General features: G+C 37.4%; 1 protein-coding gene across 1 annotated transcript in view; it reads left to right on the top strand.

The window, feature by feature from the left end:
* The window catches only part of CNTNAP2 (contactin associated protein 2), a gene marked incomplete at its 3' end in the record, with an annotated part of 1,031,819 nt that overhangs the window by 707,448 nt on the left and 306,618 nt on the right, over positions 1-17,753 (top strand). The window contains exon 12 of the mRNA XM_080639583.1: positions 8,017-8,136. Within this exon, the coding sequence (XP_080495709.1) occupies positions 8,017-8,136 (120 nt within the window). The remainder of the gene's footprint in view (positions 1-8,016; positions 8,137-17,753) is intronic.

The raw sequence follows: 17,753 nt of genomic DNA, 5'->3' as shown, positions 1-17,753 counted from the left end.
GCAACCTCTCTACTTTCTTCCCTTTGTTACCACAATGGTAATTGTCTTGTTTATAAATTACAAAAATGAGCCTAGAGTCAACTTTACACAAATATGGCAAATTTCCATGTATATTTTGATATTCCATTCTGTTTCTAAGGGGCAGATTGGAGTATTGAACTAATAATGAGAATTCTTTACAAGTTCATTAGCTCACAGTAGAAGGCAAAGGGAGAGTGTGAGGTGGATACAACAGCTGGGGAGGTGGCAATCCATAATTTCAGAGTGTTAAGAAGGCTGAGGCTTAGATCAATGGCAGCAGGAAGAAGGCTTATGCTCAGTCACGAAGGGGCTTTGCTGTTGGGAAGTTTTAGTGGCATGACAGCCAATGCAGCAGCAGACAGCAATGTACACGAATCCAGCCATAAAGCCCTAAATCTCATTCTGTTGGTTTTTGTTCTCTATTTTTTTGAAGTGTGCATATGTGTATTTCTTAAATTTATATAATATATATCATATTAAGTATGTAATTATGTGTAATATATGTATACTTAAAGAATGGTCTTTTTTTGGGAAACTTTTGGATTTTGCAATGCAGAGCAACTGAGCAATGGGAGGTACTGTGCTCAGGAGGAGTTAACCACCTGTAGAAGCAGAGGTTGAGGAAAACTGTTTTTCTGCTTTTGGGTTGTGGGTTTGGGTCTTTTTTCACTTTTGTAGAAGTGGGCTTTTTTGCTGGCTCATTTACCTTGTAGTTCACTTCCTGTCCTTCCGTGAATGAGGGAAACGCTGTTTTGGGATGAGTTGTCAGAGGTGTAACTTGTGGGATGTACAAATCCTGCTATGCTGGGCATTGTCCACTTTTGTATGCTGAGTTTCATGAAAAAATGGGAGAGTTCAGAGCAGGAATATTCTAGCACCTAGAAAACACAACCTGTGGCCAAGATGAATAAACTTGGCCTTTTTGATGTAGAGAAGAGATTCATACCTGCAAATAGACAAAACATGGCTGCAAGGAGGGGTACAGTAAGTTGTTATCAAATTCATGGTGGATAGAAAGAGAAATGAGGAGTTCAAATTGCAGCACAGCAGCCTCATGGTATAGAGTGAGTGGGATAAATTCCGATACTGAAGGGCTGGTGAAGCTCTAGGTTGCCTCGGTGTGTTGAGGAATTAAATCATGGGAGATCTGGAGCAAGGGTATGTCAGCAATGACAATAGAGATGTAATTGAGCTTTTCTGGGAGACGGATTAGATGATCTTTGAGGTTCATCCCAGCCATGTGATTCTGCTCTTACATTGATTATGCTCTTGATAAAGATCCTGCTTTTTTTTCTTGGCACTTATTTTTTATTTATTGCTTAAAATACAGTTTGAGCAATTGAACTGCCTTTTCCCAGAACATGTAGTGGAATGATGAAGTACATGCATGGTGTTAATAGAAGCCTAATGGTTTAGTTCTGTTACTCTTAACATGTACTTGAACTGCCATGAGTAAAGTAGTAGTGTAGTGTGTAATAGTCTTTTGCTAATCTCACTTGGGCAGAGTGAAATGAGGAAGTTTTTAGCTCTTAGAATTCATGTGTTTGTGCTAGCTACCTGTGAGAGCAAACCGGAGGTTCATACAATGATTGTATCCGAGAAGAGTCACATCTGTTTCATTCTGAGGGTGTGTGAAGATGCCAGATGTTGTGCTTTTGGGACTTGTAATAGCTCAGCCTCTGGCTGTGGAGGTAACCTAGTCATGGTTAAGAAGTAGTGGTTGATAATTATGTAGCAGGCAAAAATAGCAAGAAAAAATCTGAAAATGAAAGTCTTGGTTACCTAAGAATCTTCTATGTGTAGGATTGGGTTGTGTTTGGTGTCTTTAATGGTTTGGAGCTCTTTTAGGAAAGTGTGCTTATACTTGGGAAGAAAAGTTGAAGCATATTGAAACAGCTCAAAACATCTTACTTATATGTGCAGTTCTGCATCAGAACATCACCGTTCTTCAGCTTTAATTTCCTCCTTCTATCACTATTTGATTGAGGGGGTTTTGGGTGATGGTTGTGGGTGGTTCTCCTTGGATTTTGATCTGTAATTTGATTTAGATTTCATCTCTCATAGCTGAAGGTGTTGGGAGCTTCTGTAAACTGACAGCCTAAAAAAGTTAGAAGGGGTGAACAGGAATGTTCAGCTGAAGTCCCCAACCACATTTACTTTGCCAACAGCAAATGAACAAGGGTGTTCTTAGCATTTGGCAATCTGGCAAGAGGTACTTCAGAAAACCTTTCAAGCTAACAGTAATCAAGATCATACTTAAGTTATGGTTCTACAAATGAGTAAACCGTTCATTAAGCTTTCAGTTTTGGGTTGGGCTTTTTTTGTAGGAAGGATAAGTACAATAGAATTGTGAACAGGAAAGTTATCTAGCAAAGGGGGGGGGGGGTGTGCATGCATGGATATGATGTGGAGGGACTTCCATACCAAAATTACACTTGTATAAAATTAAACATTGTTATAGAGAGCTATGCTTTACCACAAATTGGATGTAACTAAATTTCAGCGCTGAGCACTTTTAAGAGTGTGAATCTGTGAATTTCTAACAATGCTTCTGTCTGATTGTCATATCTGCAAGGGTTACTTCACTTTTCAAATGTGAGGTGTAAAAGTAAATACTTGTTGTTGAAGTCAGACAAAATAAGTGTGAACACGTCTGCCAAGTTTAACTATAACTGGAGACTGAACGTTTTTACTTATTTTACTGTTGAAGTTCTTAGGTGTTTTAAGGATGAGTTCCAAATACAAGAGTTTCATATCCAACTTTACAAAGCTGGCAGATGCGAGGTTTGGTTATGATCATTGCAACAGTAGTCCTACAGAGTAACAAGAATGTTGAATTAGGGTTGCATCATGCTGGCTTTTTGTGGGGCTTTTAAAAAACATTTTAATATACACAAAGCAGTGGGGCATGCCAGTAGCTTCATGTGTTCTTACTGTCAGAATGCAGGTATGGAATTCAGAAGGAAATTTTGTTCTCATATGGAACTTTGAGTCATGGTGAGATGTCTAGTTCGCTTAACCTACTTTAAAAAATGGTGACGTTTCTCCACCATACAGCATTGGAATGCATGAGGGTGGGGTTAGGTTTGTAGCACAAACTGCTAGTGGCAGAGCAGAAGCTTACGTGTTATATGTATTAACGTTTTCAGTTTTGCAATTGATGATCTGAATATATATTGTAATAGAGCAACCAGTGAAGCACATTCTTTTCTTTTAAAATCAACTGCAGGTATGCCATTGCGGTGTGCAGCTATTTCTTGAGAAGCTTGGGGGTTTCTTTCCCCTTCCTAGTCTGTTTGTGCTTTCAGCCCTTTTTAAGGGGCTGAGGAGTTGAAAGCTGCTTGAGTGGTGTAAACCCAAGCCCCTTGCAGTCTATTTAGCTTTCAGCTTTTTTCTGGGCAGTTGAAAGTGATGGAGAGGCATAGCTGGACTTTGTGGATCTGACGTAGTGCCTACTTTGTCACTTTTACCATCATTTAATTCCATCAGTTCCTGGGAATCTGCACCTTTCCTATGCCCCTGTAAAGCTGAGATTTACTCCTGTATTAGGAGCAGTATAAAGGAGTGTATTCCCTGCAGAGACACATTCACTGACAGAATCAAAACGTTGTAACACATTCATTGTGTCACATAGTGCAGACTGTCGTGCTAGGTCTTCTATTTGTAATGAGTTTTGGACTTATAAAAGGAGGCTATTTGTCAACCCTATATTTAAAGCTGCCCTTTTACATAGTGATGCAGAAACTGTTGTTCACCAAGATGCTACTGAAACTCTGGGGAACATCATATAGGATGATGAGAGTTGGTAAATCCTTTTTGTCATTTGACTCTTCTGGCTTCTACAGATTGCCAGCAGCTGTGCCACCTGTGTGGGATAACTCTCTCTTGATCTTTATGCAAGTCAGAAAGTAAAATAGGAGTGAGAACATCTGCTTCCCTCAGCAAAGAGCCATTGAGCTCTGACAGAATCTAACTTGTCCCAACTTTTGGGTAGCAGTCTGGAGCTGGAAAAAGCTATTCTGTACAACTGGTTTTCTGAACCATTTGCTTCAAATGTTTAAAATAGAGGATCCTAAAGCTCAGAAATGAGTGTCTTCCCCAGCCCATCAGCACCTCCAATTTGGGGTTCAGGTAAGCTGTTCTAGGAGTGGAAAAGAGCCTGTGAAGAAATGCAGAATGAAAATGCTGTTAAGCTTTGCCTGGTTACAAGGGCTTTTGTTAGGTTTGTTTCACTCTAAGCTGTTCTCCCTTAGTCTGCTTCTCGAGTCAATCTTTACTAACAGAAACTTCTCAAGTCCACTGTTGTGAATATTAGCTTAGTCAATGGTGAACTTCAAAATGCATTCATAGTTGCCTTTGTCGGCTGATCAAAATGACTGGATTTTCTGCCCAGACTAAGAAGCTTAGTGTTTCACATCAAAAGTTAAAAGGAAATTATTTTTTTTTTTGCATGTTGGTGGGTTTTTTTAAAGGTTTTACCTTATGTTACCACACAAGCCCTTTCAGATTTTAGCATGAAATGGATTTGATAGTCTCCGCTTGAGCAGTGTTATTCAGGTGATTAAACTTTAAAAAGACTACAGCGTTTTTATTAAGCTCTTTCTGGTTTTGATTCTTTTTGTACATGATTTTTGCCTGACCATAAGACCTTGGATCACTGTTCTGGCTAGGTTTTCACCTCTCAATAGACACCTTGCTGTAGACAGCAATGCAGTATGAAAGCATGTCAAGTTAAGAGTGAGGAAGCCATTCTGGATGTATTATGCTAGAAAAGGCTTATCTGGACATCAAGGCACATATGAGTTTTACTTTTACCTTGGAAGATTTTGAGGTTTAACGCTCCGGAAGTTCCTTAAAGGTATATACATTGTGTGTTTGAATCAACTACCAAGAAAGCAAATACACTTTGGCATTTTACTTCTGGCTTGAAAAGCAGAAATCTACTGCCTTTGTGTCTTCAGTCCTTCAATTATTTGAGTTTTTTCCCATCTTCCAGAAGAAGTCAGCACTAAAAGACCCTTCTCTATCTTTCTATGCCTCCTTCTCCATGTGTTGATATATGCAGCCATTTCTCCTTATTCATATTTGAGCACTGTAGACTTTATATCCAAATCTTGCATTTCATTTACTTTTAATTTTTTGGCTCTGTTACATCTTTTTCTTGTTTATTGTAACCTTCATCAACTTTGATATTTGTGGTGGACTCTTCCTTGTTGTTGTATTGTTTTCCTTTTCTTTTGTATTTTAATGTGCCCAGGTGACTTCTAAAACAATGTTCAGTGTTTATCTTTTCATCTATTCTAGGTGTTCTTTGGGTTTCATAATTTCTGTTTTCACCTGTTCACGTGTCTTACACATGACCGAACATTTCATGCAGCGTTTCAAAAGCCCATTAAAAAGTAGTATTGAATTACATGGTCATCCTGTGTTGTCTCCCTTTCTATGTCATGTTCTACACCTGTGACATCTTGCTATCATGTCTTACTGTCATCCGCTTTGCAGTTGCCTTCTCTGCCTGCTAATTGCCACTTCTGTTCTGCTGGTTCATTTAGGGGCTACCATTTGCCGTCTGAAGTTAACAGAAAGGTTTCTTTCTGTCAACAAGTGCCTTCATACACCAGCATGTGTATTTGTTCACTGTTTTCCTATTGCATCTTGATTGCCAGTTATTCTGTCAGTATGTCAACTTCACTTATCCCTTCATTTTGGCCCTATACTCCTGTGAAATGATTTCTGTCCTTGAGCTAGAACCCATCCATTCATTTACTCGCATTTTTAATTTCCTTAGGTATGCAACTGCGTTTGGATAAAACCTGCCAAAACCCAATCACACATTCCTGGCTGGCATTTCACAAGTTGAATCTAGATTATTTCACTCTTCTGTCTTTATTTGAAGAATTTTTACAGTTTGGTCCTTGACATAACATTGAAGCTTAGCAAATGCTGGCATATTCAAAAGCAGTCTGTTCCGTGCTCTTAATTCTGATAATTACCTACCTATTGTGCTTTCCTTTTCCCATTCCAGGAAAACAGAAGGAAAGGTGTTATATCTAAACCCTTTAATTTCCTGTAAAAAATACTCAGTAGGGATAAATGAGTATCTGGTTAACCAGTGTAACTTGGTTTTGTCTTCCATAGAACACTTATCTCTGAGCTGTGGCAGTATCTCTGTACAAAGATTGTCCTGTCTTCTTGAAAAGAGCAAACCTAGAGTCACATGGCTCTATGTAAAGATGTGGATACTAGAGACAAAACTCCCTTGGCTTTCTGAAAGAGTTTAGAAAATGAAAACAGCAGCCTTTTGGGAGATCATAAACAGTGTTTGTCATCTGGACAATTTGTTGTCTGTTAAAATTTGAGATTTGATATCACTACAACTGTACATGAACAGGGCTGGTCTTTTGTGATTATATTAGGTAGCATGGAGAGAGAGAAAAATTTCAAAAGAAAATTGGTTCTGAATCCCTTAGGAAATCTGCATGAAGTGTCTGAAAACAGGCAAAGAGTTTCCTTGGTAATGAAGGAATTTGTTTTCCTTAGTTTGGGGAGGAAGGGGAAATGGCTCGGAATATTTCACCATTAAAGTGTCTGTGTCTACTTCATGTATAAAAGTGACTTTAGACCCTGTAATGAGCACATAAAACCTTCCAGGAAATTCTTGTAACATCAACAAGGTTACACAATAACAGTCTTTAGCTTTGTATTCATGCCACATCCAAATTGGAGACTTTTTTTAGCTCCGCTTTTCCTCCTGCATCTTCATAGTTGGAGGCCTCTAAATGTGTGTGTGTGTGTGTGTGTTTGTGTGTGATCAGTCACTCATCAGAGCCCAGTGAAACAGCTCATCCTTATGGACATTTGAAATAAAGCCAGTCTTAGCCAGGAGATTGCTTGCAAGAATTGCCAACAAATTAGATGGATTTTTAGAGTGGATATGAAGTCTGGTTAAACAAACATTGCATTTCCTTTAGCAGCTGATTGATTGATTCCAAACAAAAAAGCTATACCATCTGTTCCTTGGAAAACAAAGCAGCATTACACATTCCTCCTCTTAAATACTGCATAGAAAAAATATTTACATAGTTTACCAGTTATATGTATACAAACACACCAACTTGTATAAACTACCAGTTTTACTTTTTCTATGCCTGAAATGATTTAATTCATTCATGTATAATACACAACTTTGTAATAGTCATCTGTTTCAAAGAGAATATGGGAATTACTAGAAAAGCTTCCACCTATAACGCTTATTATCATGCTGGAGCTATTAATCATAACACAATTTGACAAGCAGTTTTATGACTTGAAATAAAAAACAGTATGGAGAGGTCAAGGAAAAAATAGAAGGAAAACTCCTTGCTAAAGCAATTAAACTTCCAGTAAATAGGGTGAAATTTTAAACCTTGCTGGAACAGAGTATTATTTATGTAGATCAGTAAAAGGGAAGCTGCACAGCTGTATAGAGACAAGTATTCCATGTAGTGAGAAATTTCAGTTTTTGAAACTTGATGTTATTCTGAGGTGTAATAAAACCTGAAAAATCCTACTATTGACAGAAAGAAAACTGGGAAGCTTTTTGGTCTATCTCCTAAAAATATGTTGTGTTAATGGAAGCATCGCCATTCGTGATGTAAAGCTTAAACCACTGTATAAACAAAGTTCTGAACCCAAGTATTTTCAGGAATGGTTTAAAGATACTCTTCAAGTCTGGTTGTTCCTCCCCCTCCCACCCTCTCCCCCAGCCAAGTTGTTGGAATTCTCTTCCTATTGTGGCTTTCTGTCACATGCCAAAAGAATCAAATTGTGTGCCTCAAGCTTTTAATCACTTGTGTTTCTTTTGGAGAGGTGCTTTGTTGCCTGTGTATGTCAGTGACATGACTTTAATCTCAAGGGCATAGTTCTTGTTATGTAAATAAAGACAGTTCATTGTCATTATGGGTTTTTTGCTCCAGGATATGAAGATCCTTATTGTTGTGGTTTATTTCATTCCAGCTATTCATGAACTCTCTTGTGAAGCGTACAAACACTTGGGCAAAACTTCAAATTACTACTGGATAGATCCAGACGGCAGTGGGGCACTGGGACCTTTGAAAGTTTACTGCAACATGACAGGTAAATGCATTGTATTTGCTAATTCAGTTTTGGCTTTTTTTTTTCTTTAATGTACTTGGGAGAAGGAGTCTGTTCTTAACTCATATTTCTAAGCAAAAGGAAAATAATTGCTAAAAGCTTTTACATGGGAGAGGTCATTGAATCTGTAGTCACCATTCAGTATAGTCTGAGCAAGGTAGTTATCCATTCTATAAGCTTTGCAAATCACAGCTATTAATTAGCCTTAACTGGCCTCTGTCCTCAGTGGTTCATCGTCATTTAAAATAAAGAGTAGATATATATGGCTATTCAGCAAAGTTATTGAATATCAACATATTTGTGGTTCAGTAATGTCTGTTGTTCATGGAGTCCTGTAGAAGGCACAAATGTCAAACTTTGTTTCTGTTCATGTATTGCTGACTATCACATACCACCACAGGCAAGGAAGAGAAATTAATTACAAGTAAAAAACCAAACATATGAGTTACCTTTTTTTGCCTGTTTTGTCCTTTTCCCATTAACATACCTTGTTTAACGTCTGACACCGCATATATAACTACATTAACTTTTGGGGTTGTTGTGTGGATTTCTACATTTAACACTACTTTTGCATGAACAATTTCCCATCTTGGCATACTCATCAAGATGTCTTGGTTGTCTGTGTTGCCATGCTGAGGCAAAAAATGATAATGAAAAAGGGGTCAATTTTCTGCAATGGGGAGTGTATTATTTCTTTGGTCTGTTAATGCATGACAGTTGTTTCAGCACTTTTTCTGATACAAAATACTGAGTAACTGAGACAAGAGACATGTCTTCTGGCTTTTCCCCCAAGTGTCTGCATAATGAGTTTGAATTTCAGTCTATTTGCATTGAAAATCTGGCATACATGCAAGTCCTCGAACTTCAGCAACAAAAATGCGAAGACACTATCATAAGTAGAAATGGCAGCTCTGCCTCTTTAGGGATCACAGTTCCTGAAGTTCACATACCTCTTCCTGCAAGCAGAAACATGTCTGTGTCTGTGGATGGGAGAGATTGAGAGGGACAGAGAGGGGAAAGCTGACTTGAAGAGGGATGAGTGGCACATGCAGCAGACCCCAGGTCAAGTGCTCATAAGTAGACAGCCTGTTGGAGAACAGATGGCCATTGTTTCATGTTGCCATTAATGTCTGCATTTGTATAATAAAAACATACCTTAAAAGGAGCTCAGTCTAAGCTCTGGGAGTAACATCAGTCCTTCTTGGACTAGAGAGACAGGCCAGCCAGTGTTCTGAGGCACAGGTGTAAAGGTAGTCTTTCAGATAAGTGGGTCCTGACCCATTTAGGCCTTTTAAAATCATAATTAGCACCTTGGACTGTATCAGTAGCTAACCAGGCAGACACTGCAGGGGATAATGCCAAAAACTGCTGATAGATTATAGCCATTTCAGCTCTTTAGGAGAACTGCTGTGTTCGGCCTTAGCTATAGCTTTTGGGTACTCTCAAAGGGTAACTTTGTAAATTGAAAATAATACCACTCTAGTGGTGTCAGGCACAGAAAAGTATATCTATCCGGTACTACAGTGTTTCTCATTCATGTTACATATAAAGCAGCACATCCTAGTAACTTGTGCAACACTGGGAAGGAGATCGTGAACACCAAGACAGATGATTTAGTGGTCATTCCCTTCATGTGCATATGACACATGCTGTGGAAAAATGAGTTTTCTGTGTTAACTGAATCACTCTCATCAGCAGCTCTTTGCTACAAGAAAAAGACGTTTTGAATTAATATCTGTGTAACTATTTAAATTGTCAATATAAGAACCTAACAGATCTATGTCATCGTTAAAATGCAAATGGATGCAATAGATATGTGAAAATTGATGGCAAGTAATTTTAATCTCTGCTTCTAAAGCAGCAGCAAAGGAAAGGCTACTCCGACAGTTGTTCTTGGATAGCTTAAAGCGCATCACCTACATATATACTGCGTAGTACCTACACATAACAGCTATTGAAGCTTTCATTTTCATTTGATTAGGGGTTTGCTTAAGCCCTGAAGACTGAAGGGTAAAGAGTTACTTTCTGAGGAGAACATTCACAACACCTTAAATCTTTTTCTGAACTGATACAGGGTATTATCAGTAAGATATGTACTAGAGAAAAGGAAGTGTTATGTTACTTGAGGTCTTCAGTTTGCTTAATCAGTAATGCATTCCTATAGAACTCTGCAGTAATTATGCATATCTTGTCATATAACAAAAGGCACTATAGCATATTGGAATAAGAGCAGAATTCTCAATTTTATTATAAAAATTGTGCAGGTTTCTAGTATTAGTAGTACTATATTTGAAAACGAACTAGCTGAATTGCAGTTATGTTTTTTCTGAAGATGAAGCTAAGTAACCTTTAGATCTAGCTATACTGAACAGTAGTATGTGGAGTACGCTAAATGAAAAAAACACTTCTTCATTTGGCAGGACAGTGATATTTCAAATAAATAGAAACATCCTTAACTGTATTTCCCCCTGAAGCCTGAAAGTCAAATCTGAATGTTTGTATGAGCACTATGTTAAACAAACATCTCTATATTAAATTGCTACTCCAGATACTAACAGACATTTTAAATATCCCTTGTTTCACTCAGGTAGAATTAGCAAGTGAGAACATCTTAGTGACTAAAAAGGCAGTGTAAAAATGTAACCTGCTAGTTGGATTCCTGGAGAAAAAAGCCCACAGGTTAGGGTAGCAAAGCTAGTATCCAGCTTCCTAAAACAAAGTGGCTTAACAGTTATGTACTACTTTCACAGTTACTGTAGTACAGATTTATTGGTGCAAACTGCTGGATAGCAAGCTGTGCACAGTCACTTGACTATAAACCTTTAGGAGCAAGGGCAGTATCCTGAAAAGGTACTGAAACTATGTGCTTCAAAATTGCATCTTTAGCCCTTGAAAATGCTATATCACAAATCTTGTTGCTTCATCATTGTCAGTGTCTCACCTACAGGTTCTATAGTCAAAGTACTAGATTCCCAAATATGGCAAAAAAGTGGGTTTTTCTTTGTTAAGAGAGAAAACTGGTGCAGTAGAAATAGTATGTCTGGACGTATTTCTGTGCATGATCTATATCCATCCTTAGTGTGTCTTAATTTAGTAAACTGGAGGAAGTCATGATGAGTTCTGCCCTTCACAGATGTTGCTGTGGTAGTAAAAATTGTTCTGATTTCTGAGATGTCCTGGCACTTCAGTAGTGCAGTCAGTCATAGAAATACATATGTGCATGTGCTCCCCACAGCAATTCATGGCCTCTATAAACTATTTTGTATTGTCAAAGAAGTCCCAGAGCTCCCCTGGTCTCTTGTCCTGGTCTTACTAAACCTTGTAATCACAGTGCTGTGTTTCGATAGCAAAGAACCAAGCACTTGCATTTTATGTGCTCATAGTGAAATTAAAATGTTTAGATGCCATGTTTAGGTATCTATACCTGCTGCAGTAACACAGCTTTTCGAAGTCTAGGGCATTGCAGTAGGTGTTCAGCAGTTTTCCAAATACTTACCAATATAGGAACTATATGAGTTTTAGGAAGCTTTTTTTCTTTTACTAAAGCCAGTATTGAAACTGTTTAGAGTTGTAAAGTTGGAAGTTTTCAAATGAACTTACAGAAAAATATTCCTCAAAGCTGTGATATGGCATAATATTTAACCAATAGACTGATTTTTCAATTTAGCCCAACTTGTGATCTTGGGCAAACAGGGAACTCTTTCAAAGCTCTGTCATCTTAAGGCCAAGATTTTACCCTTTTTCAGAGGAAGATTCACATTGCAGAGTTAGAGTCTGCATTGCAGCATGTTTTTCAGAGGATGAAGGGTTCCTATTTCAGGATGCAGTTTGAGGCTTCCCATTTTCTCTTGAACTGTCATTATAACAGTGGCTGTAGTGGAAAGAACTGCTCTTTTAAAATATATGTTGGGAGATGTAAACTTCGATTATATTACAGCTTCACCCCGTGCTCTGTGTGTAACTTTATATTTCTGAATCTTGATTCAGTTTCTTCTTGCAGTTTTTCTTTCAGTCTCATTGAGAAAGACACAAACAAGCTTATTACTCCCTATTTTTAATGTTGCTTTTTAACCCCTTGGCCCAGGAAGGTAGGGAAAAAGGTGTCACGTCAGTAAGTTTACCCTGATGTCATCTTGTGTGTTTTTACCCTGCAAGAGTTTTCAGGGCAGAGGGTAATGAATAAGTAGAGGAACAATGCACAGGGACCATAAACACTTAGTTATTTATCCTAATGGCTGTATGAAACATCAGTGGGAGAGGCAGGCCATCACTTCCTTAGTTCCTTAAGGCTTTCTGCTGAGGATAGGGAAATCATAGTCTTTTTTGCTGTTCCTTCTGCTTCATCATTTAGTCCACTGATGCAAAGCAGAACTGAAAAGTCTTATAATCTATTTTACCAGAAGATATGTCAGTTAATTGTTTTTATTGGTCCTGAAGTCGTTATGCCTCTGTGATGTGGCTTTTATCTCATTTCAGGTTCCAAATAGCTGCAAGCTTAATAGCTCCATTTGAGTGGTACTTACCCTATCCCCTTTCTAGTTTAGTTCTTTTCCCTAAAGCTGCACATCTTCAAACACTTTGAGAAATCATTATGCGTATTCATAGCCTGTCTCATTAAGGTCAAATGTACAGGGTGGCTTCTCTGCCCACTCTTCCCCCTTCCTGTCTTCTCTCTCTCTTAGAAGTGGCACATGTAATAATTACTGCAATGACTTTGTGAGTAGACGTTAAGCAATCATAACTGCCTTCTCCTGTGATTTTTCTCTCTTCTTTCTGTAAATAGTGGGTCACTGGAGTGCTTTTTACTACGACATATGTAGAAACATATGGCAAAAATAGAAATGTGCCGTCCATCACTACATACTGATAGAAAGTGCCTCAGCAACTGTAAATGTTTAATTCTGTTGCACGTCTCATCTGACAATAACTAATTATATAGATATTTTACCTGAGAACTGATTTGCTGAACTTATAAGGTACAAACACTTATACAGATATATACAAATGCATGGGAAAAATAAGATTTGGAGCAATTGAATTCAATAGTAAAAGGTAAAGACTACCTTCTATGTAGGTTGTCCAGTTTGAGGAGAGAAGGTGGAGAGGGACATGTTGAGCTCTTCTCTCTTGTACCCCGTGCCAGGATGTCTGGGGATGGCTCAAAGCTGTGTTCACTAGGAGAAGTTTGGACTTGACATGAGGAAGCATTTCTTTACCCAGAGAGTGGTTAAAACCTGGAACAAGTGGTTGGTGCCCCATGCTGTCAGTGTCTAACAGGCATTTGGACAATGCTTTTGATTGCCTTGTTTTCACTTTTGGTCAGGTAGTTGGACTACGTGGTCTTTGGAGGTCCCTTTCAAAGCAACTGTTCTAGTTCCATTCATTCCCTGCACTCGTCATGAGTTGAATAATGACGATAATTATTTGCCTGAAATGCCAGGGGGGTTTAAACTATGAAGAAACGCAAATCACAAAGGTTACAAGCGGAAACAACTTTTATTTTTCTTTCCATTATGTTATTTTCCTTTCTTTTCCTTAACTTTCTGTTACATACCTTTCCTTTCTGAGACATTACTCTCATTTTTGTTATGCTACTTTGTCTTATGTTCTGTTACTTTCCTGTTACTTTCATTCCTGTTCCTTTCCTTGCTGTTAGCATTCGTTCTTCCATTATGTTAACTTACTTTCCATTAATTTCCTTTCCGTTGCTCTCCCTTCCATTGTTATGTTTGATTCCAATATGACCATTTCCATTGTGTTATGTTACTTTCAGTTGTGTTCCTTTCTTTTCTTCCTGTTCTGTTCCTTTCTGTTAATTTCCCAAAAAGGAAATTTTATGAAGTGTGATATTTCCTGTTCCTTGACGTTTCTTTCCTTTTATTTCTGTTCTGTTATGTTCTTTTCCTTTTTTACATTACTCTCCTTTCATTTCTGTTCCAATGCAATATGTTTGTTTCCTGTCCTCTCATGTTACTTTCCTTTCTGAAACTTTCTTCTGTTACCATTCTTTCCGCTATGTTACTCTACTTTCCATGATGTTATTTTCCTTCCTGCGTTATTCCTTTCTGTTCTGTTACATTACTTTCAGGTATGTTATGTTCCTTTACTTCCCTTCCTGTTCTGCTATGTTCCTTTCCTTTTATTTTTGTTCCATTATGTTCTTCTGCTTTCCATTACATTTCTTTCCTTTCTGTTACTCTCCATTACATTCTGTCTGGTCTTCCGTTACGTTAATTTCCTTTCCGCTACTTTCTGTTACTTTACCCTCCATTATTTTCCTTTCCACTACATTCTTTTCTGTTCCGTTCCATTACTTTCAGTTACGTTACCTTTCCTTTCCTTTTGGTTATGTTATGTTATGTTAACTTTCTGTTACTGTCCTTTCTGTAACTGTCCTTTTTCTGTTACGTTACTTTCCGTTTCATTACATTATTTTCAATTATGTTACTCTCCTTTCCGTTGTGTTATTTTGCTTTCCAATGCATTCCTTTCCACTCCATTACATTACTTTATGTCACGTTCCTTTCCTTTCCTTCATGTTCCCTTATGTTCCTTTTATTTCTGTTCCTGTTATGTTATTTCCTTTCCTGAAAAGGAAATGTTCTGAAGTATGGTATTTTATTTCCTGTTCCATTATGTTTCTTTCAGTTCTGTTCCAGTATAATGTTCTTCTTTCAGTTACATTACTCTCATTTCTGTTCCATTGAAATGCTTCTTTCCTTTCCTCACTGTTGTGTTACTTTCCTTTCTGTTACTCACTTTGCTTTCTGTTACTCAGCTTTCTTCCGTTACCTTTCTGTGATGTTACTCTTGTCTATTATGTTATTTCCTTCCCGCTACGTTCCTTTCCATCCTGATCTGTTACTTTTAGTTATGTTCCTTTCCATTCCCTTCCTTTCCTTTCCTTCCTGTTCTGTTATTTTCCTTTTCTTTCTGTTCCTGTTATTTTTCCTTTCCTAAAGAGAAAACGTGACAAAGTATATTGTCTCCTGTTCCATTGCAATGTGTTTCCTTCCATTCCTTTCTGTTATGTTTCTTTGCCTTTTTTACTTACTTACCTTTCTGTTGCTTAGCTTTCTTCCATTACAATTCTTTCCATTAAGTTACTCTTTTCTGGTTTTTTTCTTCCTACATTGTTCCTTTCCATTCCCTTCCGTTACTATCCGTTATGTTCTTTTGCTTCCCTTTGCTTTCTTTTTTACTTCCCATTACATTCCTTTCCTTTTGTTCTTCTTCCATTATTTTCTGTTGCATTCCTTTCCTTTTTGTTAATCTCTGTTACGTTCTGTCTGGTCTCCTGTCACATTAGTTTCCTTTCCACTATTTAACTGTGTTACTTTACTCTCTATTGTTTGCCTTTGCACTATGTTCTTTTCTGTTCCATTCCGTTCAGGTACATTGCCATTCCTTTCCTTTTGGTTACATTACATTAAATTTCCGTTACTTTCCTTCCTGTTACTGTCCCTTCTTCTGTTCCTTTCCTTTCCTTTCCATAACGTTATTTTCTCTTATGTTACTCTCCTTTCTGTTACATTATTTTGCTTTCCAATACTTTCCTTTCTATTCCATTGTGTTACTTTCAGTCATGCCACGTGCCTTTCCTTTCCTTCCTGTTCCGTTTCTTTTGTTTCTGTTATTTAATTTCCTTTCCTAAAAAGGAAACTTCATAAAGTATGGTATTTTATTTCCTGTTCAATTATGTTCCTTTCCTTTTATTTTTGTTCTGTTACATTTTTCTTTGTTATGTTACTCTCCTTTCACATCTGTTCCATTGCAATACAAAAACATTTCTTTCCTCTCCATTGTGCTACTTCTCTTTCTCTTACTTACTTTTTTTTCCCTGTAATTTTCTTTTGTTGCCATTCTTTCTGTAATGATATTCTCCTTTCCATTATGTTAATTATTTCCCGCGTCATTCCTTTCCATTCTGTTAGTTTCAGTTATGTTATGTTCCTTTTCTTTTTATTTTTGCTCCATTACGTTCTCCTCCTTTCCTTTACATTCCTTTCCTTTAGTTCCTCTTCCGTTACTTGCCGTTGCATTCCTTTCCTTTCTGTTACTGTCCGTTATGTTCTCGCCGGTCTCCCATTGCGTTAGTTTCCTTTTCGCTCCTTAGCTATCTGTTACTTTACTCTCTGTTATTTTCCTTTCTGCTACATTCTTTTCTGTTCCATTCCATTTCTGTCAGTTACATTACCCTTTCTTTCAGATGCATTACCTTAACTTTCCGTTACCTTCCTTCCCGTACTGTCCTTTCTTCTGTTACCTTCCTTCCCTTTCCATTATATTCTGTTATGTTACTCTCCATTATGTTATTTTGCTTTCCACTACGTTCCTTTCCATTCCGTTAAGTTACTTTCAATTTATCATGTTCCTTTCCTTCCTGTTCTGTTTTCTTTCCTTTTATTTCTGTTCCTATCATTTTATTTCTTCTAAAAAAGAAACTTCTTTATAAACTATGCTATTTTGTTTCCTGTTCTACTACGTTCCTTTCCTTTTATTTTTGTTCTGTTGTGTTCTTCTGTCCGTCACGTTACTCTCCTTTCATTTCTGTTCCATTGCAATACATTTCTTTTCTTTCCTCTCTATGATACTACTTTCCTTTATCTTACGTACTTTCCTTTCTGTAACTTTCTTCTGTTATCATTCCCTCTGTTACGTTACTCTACGTTATGTTGTTTTCCTTTCCATGTCATTCTTTTCCATTCTATTACGTTACTTTCAGTTATGTTACGTTCCTTTCCTTTCCTCCCTGTTATTTTTAATAAAAAAATAAAAAAAAAAAAATAAAAAAATAAAACCTTTAATTTTTGTTCCGTTATGTTCTCTTTTCCATTATGTTCTCGTCCTTTCGTTCCTCTTCTATTATTTTCCATTGCATTCCTTTCTGTTACTTTCCATTATGTTGTGTCCTTTCTTCTGATATTTTCCTTTCCGCTACTTACCTTTCTGTTACTTTATCCCTCATGATTTTCCTTTCCGCTACGTTCTTTTCTGTTCCGTTCCATTACTTTTGATTACGTTACCTTTCCTTTCTGCTACTTTCCTTCCTGTTACCGTTCCTTTGTCTTTTATATACCTTTCCTTTCCATTACTTTGTTCTCTGTTATGTTACTCTCTTTTCCGTTGCATTATATTCCTTCCCACTATGTTCTTTTCCATTCTGATCCATTACTTACAGTTATGTCACTTTCCTTTCCTTTCCTTCCTGCTCTGTTATATTCCTTTTTTTTTATGCTCCTGTTATTTTGTTTCCTTTCCTAAAGAGGAAATTTTATAAAGGATGCTACTTTGTTTCCTGTTCCATTACGTTACTCTCCTTTCATTTCTATTCCATTGCAGTGTTTCTTTTCTTTCTCCTCTGTTATGTTTCTTTCCTTTCTGTTACTCAACTTTCTTCTGTTACCATTCTTTCCTTTGCCTTTAGTTACTTTTCCGTTGCTCTGTTTTCCTTCCTGCTATGTTCCTTTCCATTCTGTTCTGTTTCTTTCAGTTAGTTTGCTTTCCTTTGCTTTCTTTTTTCCTTTCCTTTCCATTACCTTCCTTTCCTTCATTTCTCTACCAGGGTGAACGAAAAGTGCTCTTGTGCCTGCCTGGCA

The sequence above is a fragment of the Psittacula echo genome (genome assembly GCF_963264785.1).
Source record: "Psittacula echo genome assembly, chromosome: 2".
Classification (NCBI taxonomy): Eukaryota; Metazoa; Chordata; class Aves; order Psittaciformes; family Psittacidae; genus Psittacula; species Psittacula echo.
This window is presented reverse-complemented; position numbering and strand designations above follow the sequence as displayed.